This window comes from Hippopotamus amphibius, chromosome 4 (assembly GCF_030028045.1).
Source record: "Hippopotamus amphibius kiboko isolate mHipAmp2 chromosome 4, mHipAmp2.hap2, whole genome shotgun sequence".
Classification (NCBI taxonomy): domain Eukaryota; kingdom Metazoa; phylum Chordata; class Mammalia; order Artiodactyla; family Hippopotamidae; genus Hippopotamus; species Hippopotamus amphibius.
In genome coordinates, this window is record NC_080189.1 from 142,473,330 (window position 1) to 142,492,535 (window position 19,206).

Consider the following 19,206-nt stretch of genomic DNA (forward strand, 5'->3'; position numbering starts at 1 on the left):
TGCTGGGGGAGTGAGGCAGAAAGGGAGGGAGCCGAACACGGAAGTGGAGGCAGCGCCGGCGGAGCAGGTGGAGGCGGTGACTGCAACGTGTGAGAGGAGAACCAGGCACCGAAGGGTGCGGGCTTGCAGACGGGCATCCGCCTTGTAGGACCTACATGAGGTGCCGGAGTGGCGGGGCCTCCCTTCTCCAGCTCCGCGAGCACCCAGAGTGATGGCGGTGGTGATGGCGGCAGTCACTCGGACAGCCCCAGTTCAGCTGCGCTCCGAGAGGTGCGTGGGGGAAGGGTTGTTGCTGCTTGGCCTTGCCCGGCGGGGTCGCTTCTACTCTCCTGGAGGGCCTCACAGGCAGCCATAGCCGGGTCTCTGAACGGGTCCAGCCCTTCCTTGGGACCCGGCTGGAGAACGAACGCTTTGGACCTGTTCTTTAGAGAAAAGGAAGGCGAGACCTTTCTCAAGCCTTTAATCTTGGCATCCTTGGCGCCTTCATCTTATCATTTCTTTAGCGGTAAAGGAGGGAAGACTTAATCTCAGTTCGTGGTTCCTGGAGGTCTGCCGTGTATGTTAATGCTTATTCTATAAGACATTTTACATGTATCTCTTAAAAAGAAAGTAATTCGGGTTTCCCTATTCAGACCCCACCTAAAGTTCACTGAAGTGCGTATTTAGGTATAAAAGAAGAGCTATTACTAAAGTATATTGTCGAATACTTCATTCGACAGTCTTTTCTGAGGTCTTGGCCATTAAGTTTATGCTTTGCTTGGGTCTTCACGTTCTCCATGTTGGGAGACCGGTCTCTGATGAAAACCACAATGGTATTTTTTTGTGGCACCCACCTTCTAGTCTCAGTCAGAACTTGTTTGTAACATGTGAAACGTTTTTCTGTTGTAGAGTTTTCCCCATTGTGCTTCAGTCTAGTTCCATTGGGGAAAGTTGCAAGCATTTAGACAAACCGTAGTATTGTTCTTACCATGGTGACATTGTGTAAGGTGTTGCTTTGAGTACTAAGGCTCCAAATAGGCTTGCTGGACACTGAGGTTTGGTGAATGAATGAAGAGGAAGAGTGATTAGCTGAAGAACTTGGGATTTGTGGGAAAATAACCGACCTATTGTTGATTTCCCGCAAGAGCAAAAGATACCCGAGATGATTCTTTCCGAGTGACTTAATTTTATTTGGAGATCATTTGTTGTTTAGATAGACTGATATCTAAATTTTTTTAGTGCAGGTAAATATCATTGGACAGACTATGGGGTTTAAGATGAACTCCGATAATATATCAAATAAGTTATCATGAGATTTCAGTGTAGTACTTTTCGAGCTCAGCATAAGAAGAATCTGCAAATTTGGAACAAGATTTATAGCTAGAAAATGCCCTAATTAAAATTTGTAATACCATGTGACTTTAAAACTGTGAGTGCTGTTCGCGCTTCTCTCTTTTCACTTTGCCTTAGCAGTCAAGCCGCTTGATTCATAGGTTAAAGAAGAATTTTTTTTTCCCACAAATTTCACATGTATGGAAAGAGGTTGGGCCTTAGAGTTGAACAACCCTAGATTTTAATTTTGACTCTAACAGTTACTCATTGTGTGACCTTGAATATGCTTCTTTACTTTTTCTGAATCAGATTCCTCATCTCTAAAATGAGGTTGAAACCTACTTCCACAGAATTGTTATAGTATGTAGAAGATACTCATGGACGTATAAAACTAATTGTCTTATGTTATTAATGGGGTACTTTGGGTGGGCATTTAATGGTTTCATTTAAAAGTGGAGTTGTTTGAATCATTATCCAGTAAATTTTTTCAAACGATAAAAGATGTATTCTTGCTTTTGCCAGTATGTTTTCACTTGCCCATTTCTGTTTGAGTCAGATTTTAAAAAGACAGTTTTAATGTCTTCAGTGAATTCATGATGCTGAGGGAAACAGACATTCAAGTAATATGTACAATAGTGTGGTAATGAAACGTTTATAACTTAAATCTTGGTAAAATTGCCTGGTTATTTAAGATAATATAGCTTTTTAAAAAAGAAACCAGTAGCTGTCCGTCACTGATGTGGCTGTCAGGAGCATGTCTCATAGGAGTGTATAGCTGAATGAACTCACTGAGAATGATGCCAAGGTCGCAGCTTCAATTGCAGTGAAGGTTAGTTAGCTTTGCTCTTTTGTACCATTCATGGTCCCCTTAGACTCACAAATATTGTTGTTCTCAAGGACAACCGAGTGAGAAAACATGACTATATTATCATTCTATTTGTGGCAGTATTATCTATATAAATAATAATGTCATATAATCTTAGTTTATCCAGGAGGCATATCAGTATTGCCTTATAAGAGGAGTTTTTAAAATTCCTTTTTAATAAAATATGTATTGCTATTTGATGTAAAAATTATTAATTCTATGAAAGATAAGTCTAGAAGAAGAGAGGAATAAAACTGAGAACAGAGTATTGGAAAAAAAACATTGAAGGCAGTTTAGAAATCTGAAGATTTTTATATCTCTGAAAGTATCCTGAAACTTAGCAGCCTATTTATTTTGGGGGTAAATAATACTCGCACATGTATAAATTTTCTAAGGTATAAAAGGGAATTACAATGAAAGTCCTACTGTCAGCCTACCCAGTTCCACTGGCTAAAGACAGCTACTATTTGACTCTTATGTTGTTGCAATGACAGTGGATCCTTACCACAGCAAGACAGATAGAATCATTGTTTTATCAATGAAAAAAACCAAGGCTCAGAAAGGTTGTGAGTTGTCCAAAGTCACACACCTAACCAAGTGTCCGAATGAGAAATAGAACCCAGGTCTCTTAACTTTTTTTTTTTTTTTTTTCAGGTCTCTTAACTTTTGATCCAAGTAGTCTACCACACTGTCTCTCCAAGTCATAGCTGTTGCTTAGAATTTAGTTTTATCAGAACATGAAAATAATTTTATTTAATTCTAGAATAACATTATACTAGTTTGTAGTATAATGTTACCCAAGCTTAAATGTAAGCATACGTAATTATCATAAAGCAATGAAAAGGATAATCTATGATCAGTTTAAAAAAAAAACTTTGCCTACTGTTTCTGTTGAAATCTGTTCATTTACTAAGTTAGCTTGTAAGAAATTACAAATTTTTTATAATTAAGAGTTTGGTTATTTACACCCGTACTATTTTTTAAGAATTTAAAGCTTAAAAACTCTTTTTAAAAGAGCATGTTTAATGTCAGGAGTAATAGAAAGTGCTTTATGATATTTCAGAAATGCTGAAGCATCCTCAGCCTCAGGCTTTTGAGGTATGTTTTTGTGTGGATTATCTAGCCTTATGTATAGCTTTTGTTTCCTTTCATTCTTTTTCCTTAATTTTGTCACTTTCCCATCTCTCATTTTTAGAAATTAGCTTATTCTACATGGAAGGTTGTGAGAAGACAGAACGTATTACAGAATGTAATATGTAGTCTTATTAAGCTCAATTTATGCTCTTTTCATACATTTTAATCCCGGCAGTAAAAACATGGGACAGCTGGCATTATCCAGATTGACAGTGTGAACACTGAAGCTAAATGAAATTTTAAAAATCGGGAGAGACAGCTACTAAGTGACAAAATCTAAATTTTAGATCATGTTTGATGATTTAGCAACTTGTGTTGTTGTTTCACCTGCACCATGCTTCATTTTTATGTATTATTTTTTTAATAAGTTTAAATTTGATTATATGAAATTATACCCAGAATTGTGCTTCATTTTTTCACTGTATAGTTTAACTTAAGGACATTCGTAAAAGCAGTACATTTCAGAAATCCTGGAAGAAATTCCACTAACTATAAGCTATTTAAATATTGCTTACATAAAGTATTAACAAAAAAGGGGGGGGTACAGATGAACTTATTTACAAAACAGAAGTAGAGTCACAGATGTAGAAAACAAACTTATGGGTACCAGAGGGTAAGGTGGGGAGGGATAAGTTGGGAGACTAGGACTGACATACACACACTACTCCATGTAAAATAGATAATAACCTGCTCTATAGCACAGGGAACTGTACCCAATACTCTGTAATGGCCTATATATGAAAAGAATCTTAAAAGAAAAAGAAAAAAAAAGAGTGGATATATGTATAACTGATTCACTTTGATGTACACCTGAAACTAACACAACATTGTAAATCAACTATACTCCAATAAAAATTTTTTTAAGTATTAAAGGAAAGCCAGCACCATATAAACAGCATACACTTAAATAAAAGAGATTAATGCTTAACATACAATGTTTTTTTATTCACCGATAAACTAAAGGTCCATTTCAAGACATTTCTCTTGTATACTTCATTTGTTTTCTTAGCAAGCAATGCCCTATGAGGTGTGGCTTCATCTAGTCCTCAGACTCAGATCCATCGTCATCTTGACTAATCTGGAAGTAATGAAGTTCATAAGTCTCCTTGTCAGATGCAACCACACGAAGCCAATCATCAAGATTGTTTTTTTTGTAAGGTATTTCTTGGTAAGGTATTTCAAATACCTTTTAGAGAACTGTTTCTCAGAAACAACTGTGATTTTATTCTTGAAGAGTTCAATGTCAACGACATTCCCAAGATTTCCAGTTTTTCCATTCACTTTAGCCTTCTCCCGTAGAAACTGTTCAAAATTTCCAGAATCAAAAATTCCATCTTCTACTGGATGAGTAAGGTCCAAATTAAACTTCCAGGTTGACTTCTTAGGCTTCTTATCTTTCTTTGGCGCCATCTTGAAGGCTGGCCACCCAGTCAAAAAACCATGCTTCATTTTTAAATATGGTACGGTGAAAAACTAGATTGTTAATTTTTTATGGATCTTTAAAACTTAAAAATTTTCTCTTTAGACTAAATTGCACTCATTGGAAGAAAGACTGCAAGGAAATTGGCCAAAATATCTAAACTGATTGTCTCTAGGTAATTAGTTTTTTTTCCCTCCTTTTTGAACTTCTCTGAATGTTCCATATATTTTATAATAAACATATTATTTTTATCATTAAAAATTACAAATTTAAAGGAAGAAATACATCTGTACAATCCAACTTATTCTCTAAGAGTCAATATTGAATATCTTAAATATTCTGGTTTCTAAGATTCTGTTAAGGTTCTTGTGCTTTTAGGAGTTTGTGGTGCTCTTACTTTTCTGTTCCCTCTTCATGCTAGATTAACCCTCTTCAGTGACAGGTCCTAGACATTTCTCTTTATCTTTACCTAGCATGCTCAGGGAATGTATACTCATTTTAATGTTAGCCCAAGTTAATATTTCTCCCATGATTTGTTCTACAGAAAGACTTTATGATGAGTTAAATTTAGGAAACTCTGGCTTAAGCAGGTTTCTCAAGTGAAGGACCTCTGGGAACCTTTTGCTAAATATGCCTTGTAATCTTTCAGAGGGGAAGCGATTCCCAAACTTGTGTGATAAGGAAACCTCTGTTTCTCTCAAACATGTCTATATTAACATCTTTTAGCGCTAGTGTACACAAGAGTTCAGATTGGGGGACACTAGCATAAGCAAAATATAATTAGGAAAGTAAGTGGAGAAACTTTGGAGAAGGGGAGGAAGAGTGTAGTGGTGCTAATATGTGTGTGTGTGTTTATGTAGTTTTTGTTTTTTGGGTTTCTTTCCAAATAATTCCAGGGTCCTTAAATAAATCCAGTTAAGTCTCATGAGCCATGGTATGGTAGCATGAAAAAGGAGTTACTTTAAATTATTTACTGGAAAATGAACCTGTACTGCTTTTGTAATGAGAAAAAAACACTTTATAGTTCAGATATGTTTCTCATTTGAACAAACCCATTTTTCATGTTTTTTCATTAAAATTCCAAGGAATTTATCTGTCTTATACTATCCAATTTATTGCATTTGTGGACTCTTAAGTGTTCCCATAGAATCCAACTCAAATATTAGGCTATGATCAAATATCAGGGACTCTGATGCACAGGATCCAATTCAGATATCACCCACAGAATCCACCAAATATCATTTGGTCAGAATGCATTCAAGGAGTTTTGGGACACATAATGGCAGGTAAACTTTGGAATCATAGATTTGATAAGGAAATTCCCAGGGTTAAATTACTACCAGAATAATAATTTATTTGTGAATTCTTTATGTAGTAGTAAATTATTCTTTACAAGATTAAATTTAATTTAATATTTACATGAATTCTGGTCTTAAGTAGACATCAGCATTGTAGACATAGTAGTTCAATGAATAATTAATATACACAATAATGCTCTGTTAATCCATTATCACAGAGAATACAAATGAAGTTTCTGGATAAATGAAGTTCAACCCTTTAATTACTGGCTTTTAAAACAGTTTTCAGTGGGAATTTGAATTTAAATCACCTTCCCAGCCTAATTCAAGAGAACTGTTCTTTAAATCTGTTGTTAGTGTAGAAGGGTCACATTGGGTATTCATTCATTTATCACTGTTCAGTGCAGTTGATTGTAGAACCTGGGATCAAATGGCCAGTGAATCTGGGAACTTGATTTCTTGAAAAAGGCTTTTATATAAACTTGCTTTAGACATTTGCCTCATTCTCATTAAGAAATAATAATAAAAATGTCACTGTGTACTCCCCAGGGCGTTGTAACTTAGATGTCTTCATAAAAGATGAATTATTGAATCACGTCAAAGCAACTTTCTCCCAAGTGATTCTTTCACCCTCTTTAAAAAAAAAGCTTTGCTGTTAACAAAGATTGTTGATTTGTCAACACTTTTCAGAGTATCATCTTTGATTTCTATACTACATAAAGAAGGTAGTAAAGCCACTTTTTTTTTCCTTTTGTGTCTCATCTTCTACTTCATTTCTACAAAGTTTGTATAAAATTCCAACAATTAATGATAGGGTATTTGAAAGGACTCATTCAGATTCAGAACCTTACACTTTTTTTTTAACATTCAAACTTTACATCTCACTTTTAGTCTTTAAAAATAAAAATTTGGCTCCCTGGGTGGCGCAGTGGTTGAGAATCCGCCTGCCAATGCAGAGGTCACGGGTTCGATCCCAGCTCCAGGAAGATCCCACATGCTGCGGAGCAGCTAAGCCCGTGTGCCAAAAAAAAAAAAAAAAATTTTTTTCACTAAAAATTAATGATGTTATTTTTATTGAGAGCAATGGGATTGAATTTTTTAATTTTATGGATTTTGCTTTAATGCAACTTTTGGAAGAGATTAGAAGATCTTTTGCCATGTGTTTAAAGTGTAAAGATGCGAGGGTTTATGTACATGATGCATTTTTATCATTATAACAAAATCATGTAATAGTGAAGGAAATTATGAATATCGTTTTTCTAAAAAGATCTCTCCATAGCATAAGTTTTTTTTAAGCAGTTCCTTTCTCGGTAATTAAGATGTTATCTAAAGCATGAAGTAACCAGTTTGTTTTGTAATGTATCTAAGTAGCTTTTCAGAGCCACTTATTATCCCAAAAAGGTCATCAAACTTAGAACACTAGTCATTTTGTAAAAGAAAAATACCTAACTTGTCTTAAAATTTCAGCCTCTTAAGTGCTTTGCCCTGAGATAACTAGCAAACCTCGTGTGTTATAAAATTTCCATGATCATGTCTATTTACAAAGTATTGTATAGATTCCCTTACGTAAGATAATATAATCCACAAATGTATTCCAGCAACATGGAAGCAGTTGCGATGCACTGAAAGCGCACAAAAAAATGGAGAGGATTGCCATCAAGTCCTTAGGTTTTTGGAGCTCCCACTCTTCCCTCAGGAATAGCACCTCATCAGACAAATAGCCATCTCACAATGAGTGATGGATACATTGCCAATCACATATTCAATATTAATGAATTTTAAGTTTTCTAATTTTTAGACAGTATAAATAGAAGTTAAAAAAAATAGAAGTTAAATTTTCTTCCTACTTTGAAGATTACAACATTAAGTGACATTCTGACCCATATGTTGATATGGTATATTCTACCAACTATATTTTTTACCATAACAGTTTATGAAAGTGGGACTTCTGAAACATGAACTCAGTTTCTATCAAAGAAATGGCTATGTAAAATTTATATAAGGCTATAGTTCTTAGATACAAAAAGATAACCAGTCAGAAGAAGATTTTCTATGCTTAAGCACAGGTAAATGTATGGAAAATTCATGTAGGGCAGTGGCATTTTTGGCTTTATTTTATGGATACCTGCAGCATTAGCACATGTAAGAACAATCAACCTAAAATCCAGAGATGCTTAATTGATGGCTACCTGTTATGTACAAGTTGGTAAGCCTTGCTAAAGTAAATCTGTTATGTTAGCATGTAAACTTGTATAGAGTAAGGCTGGAAATCAGTTTTCTGAGGAAAAACGTCAAATTGTTCTATAACTTCATGGTCTGTTGAGTTTCAGTTATGTCTAGTGTATTGATCCTTTTTTGTTTTGAAATGTTAGTTATTATCCTGAAAATTATATTTGCTCATAAACTTTATAGTTAGCATTGGACTAGAGACAGAGGTATTTCTGTGATTTCTTCACTTATGAACTATTTCTATAAAACTGGCTTGCATGCTATAATAAAACAACATAGTAATATCTGTTTTTTTTTAAAGAAAAAATATGTTAAACTTTATTGTGTATTTGCTACATTTAGAATCTGAGCTACATATGTACTTCACATACATTATTTCATTTAATTCCCACCAGCCTAATGAAATAGCATCAGTATTTTCATTTTACAGATGAAGAAACTGAGGTTTCAAGGTCATATGGCTAGAACAGAATAAACTGGACTCAAACCATATTTCTAATGCCTGTCATCATTGTTCTGTGGAACTGCATCCTTGTCATGTACATGTATAGAGATATTGAAAATGTTAAAATGGTTACTGCTTGGTGGTAGGATTATGGATAGTTTTTACTTTTTTCTTCATAACATTGAATTTTTCACAGTGAGTATAAAGTGCTTTTTATTTACAGTCATCAAAATATGTGTACATGGGTTCAAGTTAAATTAATCTGAAAAGGTTAGATAAGCTAAGAAATGCTGCAGTCCTTTCCTGCCCATCTCAAAGGCATCTGCTTTCATAAATTTTAACTTTTTCTTTTAACTTCACATTTCTAAATCACATGCTTATATTTCTCTCTTGATGCATCAGTTATTATTGGTTGAGTTCCTCTTACAATAGATGAAGATTTACCTCTCTTTTAATCTCCTTCTTCTCTTTCCATTCTCTTATTACACAAAGAGCCTTACGTCCTTACGCGGTTATATGAACTAGTTGCTCTCTAGCAGCTCCAAACACTCTGTTGTCTGGAAACTTCCCTTCTTAATCATCCCAAAGTCACATTTCCTTTCTCCTATGTTAAATATCTTGTGTCCTATGTTATGCCATTGGTTTTGGGTTTACATCCTAATTTTAGAAGAGCACATCCTCCAATATGAGGTAAAATTGTTGATACTTTGCGTGTCTGAAACTTTATTTTGTCCTATTTGATTGATTGTTAGGTTGGTTATCTTCAAAGTTGGAAACTGTCCTCTAGCTTCTAATGTTACTTACTGTTGAGAAAACAGACTCTTTTATTTATGGTCCTTTGTGACTTTTTTCCCTCAGGAAGCCTCTTTTTTTTTTTTTTTTTTGGCTGAATTACTTACATACATTAATTGAACACTTAAAACGAGGTCTACTCTCAACAAATTTATAAGCACACAATACTTTGCCTATAAACTATTGTATTGTTTGTATTGTTGCCTATAAGGTAGGAAGACTTTGGTATCACCTCTTTGCCTCTAGGGTTCTAAAATTTTAGAATAATGTAACTTGATGTGTTTTCCCTTGTGCTGGGTACTTATTGTGCTCCTTCTATATGGAGACTCATGTCCTTCAGTTCTGGGAAATTTTCTAATATACTTTCTTTTACAATTTCTCAACTTTGTAGTTATTTTCTGTGTAGTGTCTGTATTGATCCTCTGATTTTCTTATCTTCTCTGTCTAGTTAACGATTTTTTTCCTCTTTCCTATTGTTTCCTCAAGTTACCTCCAACTTTCCTATTGAATTTTTTTTTCCTGCAATTATGGTTTTAATTTCTAAGTTTTTCTTATTCTCTGATTGTCCCTCCTCATCTTATTCATTGGTATAATATCTTCTCTTAACTTGGAAGAAATCTATTTCCTGCTGCTTTTCAGTTTCTTTATGTTTTAGTCACTTGTTTATTTTAGAGGCTTTCCTCAAAAGTCTGGTTACCTGTCGTATTCTAGAGTAAGTGAAACACGCAATGTCACCTAAAAGCTATGTGTAGTAGGCAGGGCTTGTGAATGGCTGAGCTTCACAGCATGCTTGGGCAGCCCTCCAGCTTTTTATTGGACGATTTCCAGCTATCAGCATCTGTAGGTCTTTTCTCTTTGGCCATTCTTTTTCTTCAGCATAGTGTCTTCCAGTCTCCTGTTAGGCGGTGTAAGTTTGGCTGCTGGAGTTCTAGAAGCTGGGTGGAAGAAGGGAGCAGGGAACTTTCTTTCTGATTTTAGTCTCTCCCATCTCTCCTCACCATGCCTAGTATCCAAAGTCCTGAGCTTCTGTGGTTCAATTTCTCCAAATAATATTGATAAATATCCCATCTCCTCTTAAGTGTGAGAGTAAGAACCTGAGAGATCTACCTGCACATGTGCAAATTTTCAGCCTACCTCCCCATTTTCTGCCCTGTTCTCCATCCATACTTTCTGTTGCACCTGGTGCCTCTAGGTGTCCTGGACTTTGCCTGCTCTGTTGGCTTGCTTCTCAACAATGTTGCCTTTGTGCCTGGTGTCACCTGCCTCTCCCTGCTGAGTCAGTCATTGCTCCTCTTGTTCATTTTCTGTCCTTGTATTTTGTCACTCAGGTTATAGATATCTACTAGTTTCATTGAAGATGAGGTTTGTGTTTTTGTTTCACATTTTCCCTTGTTTTGGGCTGACTTCTGAGAGAAAGATGAAGCAAAAAGGTTTTCACTTAGCCAATTTAAACTAGATCATTATTTCTTTTATAATTAGAGAAAAACAAAACTATTTTCTTTTTGAGGGGAAATCAAGTTATACTACTCATTAAGAAGTTTAATATGGAAAGCAGCAGTTATAACTAATGGAAGCATTGCAATCACTGAAGGGTTGATAGACTTGTTTTCGAAGACAGAGAAGTTCAGAGAAGAGCAATGGCAGCAGGCCCTGGTGAAGGTGGGAATGTCATCAAAAGCAGAGGTATGGACTTAGCTCTGATGTAGAAATAAAGGAAGTGAGGATGCTCACACCCAGTGGAGTAAAGTTGATCGTAGAGTTAATAATCTGCTATTTTGATGTTTTTAAAGTAAATTAAAACACCAAGTATTTTAAACCTTACATGATATACTTTTTATATTATTATGCTGAATAAAAAAAATTTGAAAGTATGTAGTGTTAACAAAAAAATATGTGCTTGGGGCTCCTTTTTAATTTTTTTATCTTGAAAGATATGTGTAAGCTCTTGGTAATAAGCGTCTCTTGTGATCATTGACTTTCCATATTCTTCAGCCTGCTTTGTAGCTTCTGCCTGTTTATTTTTGTTCAGTGGAATTTAGTTAATACACAACCAAAGCATACTGTTGAATATAATTTTGGTATACTAAGTAATGTTTCTTTCAAATTTAGATTTTAAAAATATTTTTCCCTGTGGATTTTAAATGATTATGTACCAATGAGCTCAGTTAATCAAAATAATAAATATAATCACTGGATGCTATCATTGTTTAGTGATGGGGTACTTTATATGGCAAGCCTGTATTGTTAGTTCACACTTTTGAGTACTTCCCAACCATATTTGCCACTACAGATGCTTGTTTAAAACCCTGCTGCTATGAAAATAGATTCACATAGCTCTAATCATGGACTTGCCTGTTGGGATTTGTTAATGTTCCTCTGATATAATCAGAAGCTTAATCATAATCAGAACGTTGATTACAAGTGATTTTCTCAGTCACAAAATTCAACTTTCATTTGTAAGATATTTGAGATTATCAAATCCCTTCCCCTAATTCTGGACTTAAATCTTATTTCATTTAAGAATAGTTAAGTAGTTTCTATCTACAACCAATCATTACTATTAGTCTTAATAAAACTTTGTTTACATTATAAATTCTAGTATATCTAGCCAATTTCATAGGAAAAGCATTGCCCTATAGAAGTTTTTTGAAATTGTCAAGAAGAATATAAGGGTCGGTGGGTGGGTGGGTGTGTATAAAATAACAAATTTTTATCTAATATCAAGTTTTCTACAGACTGCCTAGTGAAGCTGACCAAGTATTTAAACGAGTTGACAAAAATTGCGTTGAGAATTCTTGCATGACATTCCTACTATTCAGTGGTGATTTTTTATTTAGTAAATTCTTAACAGCTTTTATAACTTAAAACTGTTCATATTTTCAATCAATAGGAAAGAAAACAAGGAGAGAGAAGGAGGGTAGGTGGTCATCAAACACCAGCTCATAGGTTTCTCATCTCTTACAAAGAATTCCCTGGTCTGCTGTGAAATTAAAAAATAACGGGAGGAGAGATGTATCTCAAAACCAAAAATTGTTCACATTTCAGACATATATTTTGGCCAAGAGGATGCTTAGCTTTTTTGATTCACATTGAAAACTAGCTGCAGGAAAGGAACTCAGATTCTTGATTCCACGGCACTATGGAATTAGTATATGGTAAAATTATTTAAGTGGAAACAAAATATCTTGGAACTGCTTTCCAACATTTCCTGTACTTTTTTTTTAATGTACTAATTACCCATTTTCATCTTCTCATTTTGTATAATTGGAGCTTGCTATATAAACTATACAATGTTAATGACAAACAACTAATGTTATTTTTTTTTCCCTTAGATATATCCAGAAAGTGTCCAGAAGAAACAGTCTACCTGAAAAACTGAAAAAGCAGTATTTATAACACTGGAATTTGTGGACAGTTTGTTAAAATGGCAGAAAATAGTGAAAGTAATAGTAAAAATGTAGATGTAAGGCCCAAAACTAGTCGGAGTCGAAGTGCTGACAGAAAGGATGGTTATGTGTGGAGTGGAAAGAAGTTATCTTGGTCAAAAAAGAGTGAAAGTTGTGCAGATGCTGAAACAGTGAGTGCTGTAGAGAAAACTGAAGTTCCTTTAAGGAGCCAAGAAAGGAAGCACAGCTGTTCATCTATCGAGTTGGATTTAGATCATTCCTGTGGGCATAGATTTTTAGGCCGATCTCTTAAACAGAAACTGCAAGATGCTGTGGGGCAGTGTTTTCCAATAAAGAATTGTAGTAGTCGGCACTCTTCCGGGCTTCCATCTAAAAGAAAAATTCACATCAGTGAACTCATGTTAGATAAGTGTCCTTTCCCACCTCGATCAGATTTAGCCTTTAGGTGGCATTTTATTAAACGACACACTGCTCCTATAAGTCCCAAATCAGATGAATGGGTAAGCACAGACTTGTCTCAGAGTGAATTGAGGGATAGTCAGCTAAAACAACGAAGAAACATGGAAGAAGTCAACTGCTTCTCACATACCAATGTTCAGCCCTGTGTCATAACCAGTAACAATTCTTCGGATAGAGGTGGTCCTGGGACTGGCTCTGTAATGAACCTGGCTTCAAATAACAGTATAGAAGATAGTGATATGGATTCAGATGATGAAATTATAACACTTTGCACAAGTTCCAGGAAAAGAAACAAATCCAAATGGGAAATTGATGAAGAAATCCTGCAACTGGAAACACCTCCTAAGTACCATACCCAGATTGATTATGTCCACTGTCTTGTACCAGACCTCCTTCAGATCAATAATAATCCATGTTACTGGGGCGTTATGGATAAGTATGCAGCTGAAGCTCTACTAGAAGGAAAACCAGAGGGTACCTTTTTACTGCGAGATTCAGCACAGGAAGACTATTTATTCTCTGTTAGTTTTAGACGCTATAGTCGTTCTCTTCATGCTAGAATTGAACAGTGGAATCACAACTTTAGCTTTGATGCACATGATCCTTGTGTCTTCCATTCTCCTGACATTACTGGGCTCCTAGAGCATTATAAGGACCCGAGTGCCTGTATGTTCTTCGAACCACTTTTATCCACTCCTTTAATTCGGACTTTCCCCTTTTCCCTGCAGCATATATGCAGGACAGTTATTTGTAACTGTACAACTTATGATGGCATTGATGCCCTTCCAATCCCTTCTTCCATGAAATTATATCTGAAGGAATATCACTATAAATCAAAAGTTAGAGTACTCAGGATTGATGCACCAGAACAACAATGCTAGGAAAAGGATAGGAACATGGGAGTAATGATACACATATTTTCATTTAATATTTTATTTTTCTTATTATGCCACTTTGAATTTTTCTACAAGGGCAATTGAAGTCCAAAATAAACTTCTGCCCTAAATTTTACTTCCAGATCAGTTTATTTTTCTTAGGACACAATAATTGTTTAACAATAATAATTGCTTAATAGTTGTTACACACTAGGAGTTAATGTATATTTTTGACTATGTGTTTAGTTTTTGTTTTTACCATGTAGATTGTATACTTAATTTTTTTTTCTTAATTGTAATTTGCATATAATCCAGGGATATTTGAAGTTTGGTAGGCATTGCAAACAGTTAAATAATCTGTATTTCATACTTTTCTTTAATAATAATCCTATGTCCTTTCCTGCATATGAAATGCTTTGTTAACCTATACCATCGGCATTCCTATACATAAGATATAGTTTCCCCATCATCCTTTTCAGTTGTTTTAAGTCTTCAGTAAAGCTGAGTGTGTTGTAATTTACAACCCATACTAATATAATTGACTTTTATAATTTACTAGTAGGAATGTTAAGGTTAGCAAAATGGCTTAAAATCAAACTTGATGTGTTTTCATTTTAAATATTAACTGTAAAGCAAAATTACTAAATTTGATTAATCAGGTCAGTAAGAATCAAATGAGGACATGATATTTTGGAGGTGAATTTATTCTTCCGTAATGTGGCATGGTCATTTATTATTCCTTGAATAGATCTTTCTCTCAAACTTGGAAGAGTTACCAATCTTTGGAACATAAGTATTGTTCCTTTCTCACTGGAAGCTTTGAAAATAATGATAACACTATTAGTGACTAGTAGTTATTAAAGTAATAAAGCAACGGGGGCTTTTCTGTATGTACTTATGAACTATTGCTTCTGCTTAGCTCTTTTTTTAGAAACTGAGCCTGTTAGTTTGGTGCCACAGTTTATAAACAGCCACAAATTTCCATTGGTAACCAAAGAGACCTAAGTGGTTTTTCATTATTTTAAATTGAGCTTGAATAAAGATTTAAGAAGTAAATGTGGAGCTTAGTATTCAGGGAGCTTAATATTGGTTTTGATCTTCAGATTTCAGATAATTACTCCTATTTTCAGAAATAACACATCTTTAGTATGGCTTCAAAAATAAGGGAAGCATTTTGAGAGCTACGTGGCTTATGCCATACTGACCAGGGCTCGGCAACAGGTGTAATATTTTAAATTTAACATCCCAAGAACAGGGAAGTATTTTTAGAAATGTTATCCCAATATAATAAGATAAATGGAATGATAGCCTATCCAACTCTTCTTTTTTAAAGAATCAATGAATAATACGTTTCCTAGGCAGTTATTTCTTCTGGCGCGTTGTCTACCCCTTTGTACAAATTGGCATTTTTAATATCATAGTAATTGATTTCTTGATGCTAGTTTAGCTCTAGTAGGAAGCTGCTTCTACCTGGATTGAAAGAAATTTGACTCAAATTTCCCAGTTAGAATAGATGTTTCTTAAGTATCATTGCTTTTGTGTTGAAGTAGCATTTCCCTTTCCTGCAGTTCTGCTGTTAACATAAAGCTGGCATTTAAAAATAATTGCTTTACAATAAATTTTTAGCAATTATTACAAAATTAAACAAGAAAATCTGTTACCATTATCTTCTAGCGTATTTTTTTCTCAGTGATCTCAAGATTGTCTTGGTTCCGATGAGGGTTAGCTACTAAAATGGCACCTCTCTCAGCAGTGATGAGGCTCAGGATATCAACACCAATGTCAGGATAAATATGTCTTCTAAAGATGATCTTTCCCTTTTACAAAAGTGGGACAGTCTCATACTACCTCATCTTTATTGTGGCACTTTTGCAGATCACTGAGAAGCTTATCTTATTTACCAGTATAGTGCTTCCTAAATATCCATCTTTGGTGAGAGAAAATTAATAGTATGGTAAGACTCTACCCATAATTATAGTTTTTTATCAGCATTTGATATTGAGACTTTCTGTTTCTATGAAACAATATTGTTTTAAATATTTTTCTTTTAAAAATAACTTTTTGTCAATACAGAAAAACCTAAGGAATGACTAGCTAATGAATATTCTGTTAAAAGGTAATTTTATAAAGAAAAATGAAATATTATGTTGTCTTTTATAATGGTAAAAATTAGTATTTATATGAAAATCAGGACCTAAGTAGCCTTTCATATATTCAAACCGGTTGCTTTGTGATATATTTTCTCTGGCTTTCTTATTTTTTCAGTGTCAAGGTATTGATAGCTGTTAACGTTTTCAAAATACTGCCATTTATATAGCCTTGAAGTAGGTGATCTAATAAATGAGAGCAGGAAAGAAACTCATTTACTCTTAAATGGTTTGTATTTTTTCCTTTGGTATTTGCTTCAGTGAAAAGAAATCGGGAAAGTAGAAATGTAAGATCTGAGAAAGGAATTGTTTACCATGAAGGAAAAAGAAGAGTAATAATAAATTAATTTTTTAAAGCATGAAAGGATTGGAATTTAGAAGGGTTAACCTTTCCTCAGTGACTTTTGAGGACACATTTGGAAGAGCATTCAGTATTCAGAAACTTAACTCATTAAAAATGTAATTATTGGATTTATGTGTAAGTAAATGAGTATAAGTTTTGAGAGGAACAATGTGGTTTTGCTAAGAAATATATCTGAATATAAATTTTGTAACTAAGTTGGACATTGTGAGCATTTGAAAAGTGTACATTTCAGAGTTGAGAAAGCATTCAGCATGGTGGAAATGTGTAGCGCTTATTGGTGAGAGAGGAATGGGCTAAAAGAAACAAGATAAAATATTAAAATTAAGAATTTAGGCATTACCTCAGGGGAGAGCCTTCACAGTGAAAAGGAACTACTTAATCGCTAATAGCTAGTCTGGACCACACACTTAAATGCCCTTTGGGAATCATCCTGCACTAACCAGGAAATAAACTTGACTTTTCTATTTCTCTCTCAAGCTTTCAGGACTACCCCCAAGACCCCCTCCCCTTTTTTAAGCCACAGCATCTTGATTCATATTATAATTCCAGAAACATGCTGAATGGATTTTTTAGATTCCTTGAGCATTTTTGTATGAAGAATCATATCTGATCTTTCTATAACCATGCCATTCACTTAAATAATTCATAGAGGGAATGGTTTAATTTAAAGGAAGACCTAACAGGAAGAAGATTAAAGGAAGCTTTTAGTCAGCCTGCGGCTAGATTTATTGATTTGGCGATCAGACCTGTGTTCTTTCCTGAATTTCAGCTAATGGCAAACTGTGGTCAAAGAATGGCTTTCAGTTGAAGTTTTGACTTCTTATTGTAAATAATATAAAGAATGTCTAAGTAATTAGAAATCCTTTTTAAAAAGTAGAGCAAATGTGGCAAATAGGACTCATGTCATTATACAAATTCCATTTCTTTTTATAAGAAAAACACAAACCATTATCATTTATTCATGAGCCAAAGCCATTAAGAAGATAAATCAAGTCAGCTTCCTGTCTCTGAAGTTTGGATCATTTTATAGATCCATTTAATAGAGAGCTTCCTTCCTATGAAACAAAAACCTTGAGACCTAACTCTTATACCTAGTTTTCATTTAAAAATCTTTTTTGTCACTTTTAGCTATAATCAGTCAAATAGGTTATATATTGATTTTGGTAGAGCAAATTTCACAGGAAGTAGACTTAATTATATAACATTCCTGAAGACAACACAAGGGAAACAATGTTTAAATGTAAAATAGATCGTGTGTTAGGTAATTTAATGCCCAAATGAATAAAAGATTTTTAAGTCAAGCAGGTTATTGTTTCTACTTTGGAAGAAAATCTTTACAATCTTAGTTTACATAATGAGTTTTATGTTCATTTTTATTTCTCAGGAATGAACAGAAAGCACAAGGGGTTTTTCTTTTCTAATGGTCAACTAGAAATGAATAACACTACAAGAGTCTGTCTATACTATTCTTAAAACATTAAGATATTGGAGACAAAATGGAGGTTACTTTTGGAAATGGCTTGGCTTCTAAATAGAAATGTAGGCTAAATAGAATAGTGGACTAATGGATATATCCCGATGGAAAGGAATTTAAGGCACATACTCCTATTTCAAATAAAGCCAGTCTTTTTGATTTAATTTTTAATGTTGAATAGATTACTCAATCCTAAATCTTTCTATACTTTCATTTCTTAGCACATAAAATATAGATAATACTTGTCACTTGACTTCCTGAAGGTTAATTCCTTGGTTAAGATGTGACCCTTGGAGCATACTTGAAAATAATTTCTGTACAGCTGTTAATTACCAATGTGATGATAGGTTTTCAAAGTATCCCCTTGGTGGACCCTGCAGATTCACATTCACTTCTAGTCTGTAGTAGGCTTTCTTGACTTGATTTGACAATAAAGATCATGGTACAATTTGAATTTATGGTCTAGACTCTGCAACTAGATGAACAGTTGCAATTTCCTTCTACCCTTAATAAGGTTTGTGTGAAATTGATATTTGCCTAAGTTATTTTAAAAGTCGATTACATTTGCAGGAAGTAAAGATAATCACTTTTTCCATGGTTATAATCAAATCTAAGCTTTCAGACTTGAGAGTGTAAAACTCAAGGAGGTTTACTTAAATTGTGCTGACTGCTAGAACTGGATAAATTCTGTAAAAGCAAGTATGAACTTGATATATACTTGAATATACAGAGTTTAAGTAATAACTTCACAAAGCTATTAGTATTCTTATCAATCAGGCTTGTATGATCCACCCCTTACCCAAAAAGAGGTAGAGTTTCCATTTTTATTTCTAATCCTGAAGTTGAATGTTTCTTCTTGGGTGTGAGTTCAAATAAATTGATCTGAATACATTTTCATTTCTTATTAAAACTTCATATATAAAACCCAAAGGCTTTGTGGTTTGTTTTAAAAACATTGTACTATATATCCTCACTTGGCACATTCA

The 19,206-nt window shown here is 34.3% G+C and overlaps 1 protein-coding gene and 1 pseudogene across 1 annotated transcript; one reads left to right on the forward strand and one right to left on the reverse strand.

Annotated features, from left to right (window-relative positions):
• Positions 1-10: 10 nt before the first annotated feature.
• On the forward strand, positions 11-19,141 carry SOCS4 (suppressor of cytokine signaling 4). Its single transcript, XM_057732975.1, has 2 exons — positions 11-270; positions 12,827-19,141. Exon 2 carries the CDS (start codon positions 12,919-12,921, stop codon positions 14,239-14,241), a length of 1,323 nt encoding a protein of 440 aa, XP_057588958.1. The 5' UTR covers positions 11-270; positions 12,827-12,918; the 3' UTR covers positions 14,242-19,141.
• Positions 4,350-4,720, reverse strand: LOC130852184 (60S ribosomal protein L22-like 1; annotated as a pseudogene).
• Positions 19,142-19,206: the final 65 nt, after the last annotated feature.

Excerpts from the sequence above, each read along its gene's own strand:
- SOCS4 (XM_057732975.1), top strand. The coding sequence starts at position 12,919 with ATGGCAGAAAATAGTGAAAGTAATAGTAAAAATGTAGATGTAAGGCCC.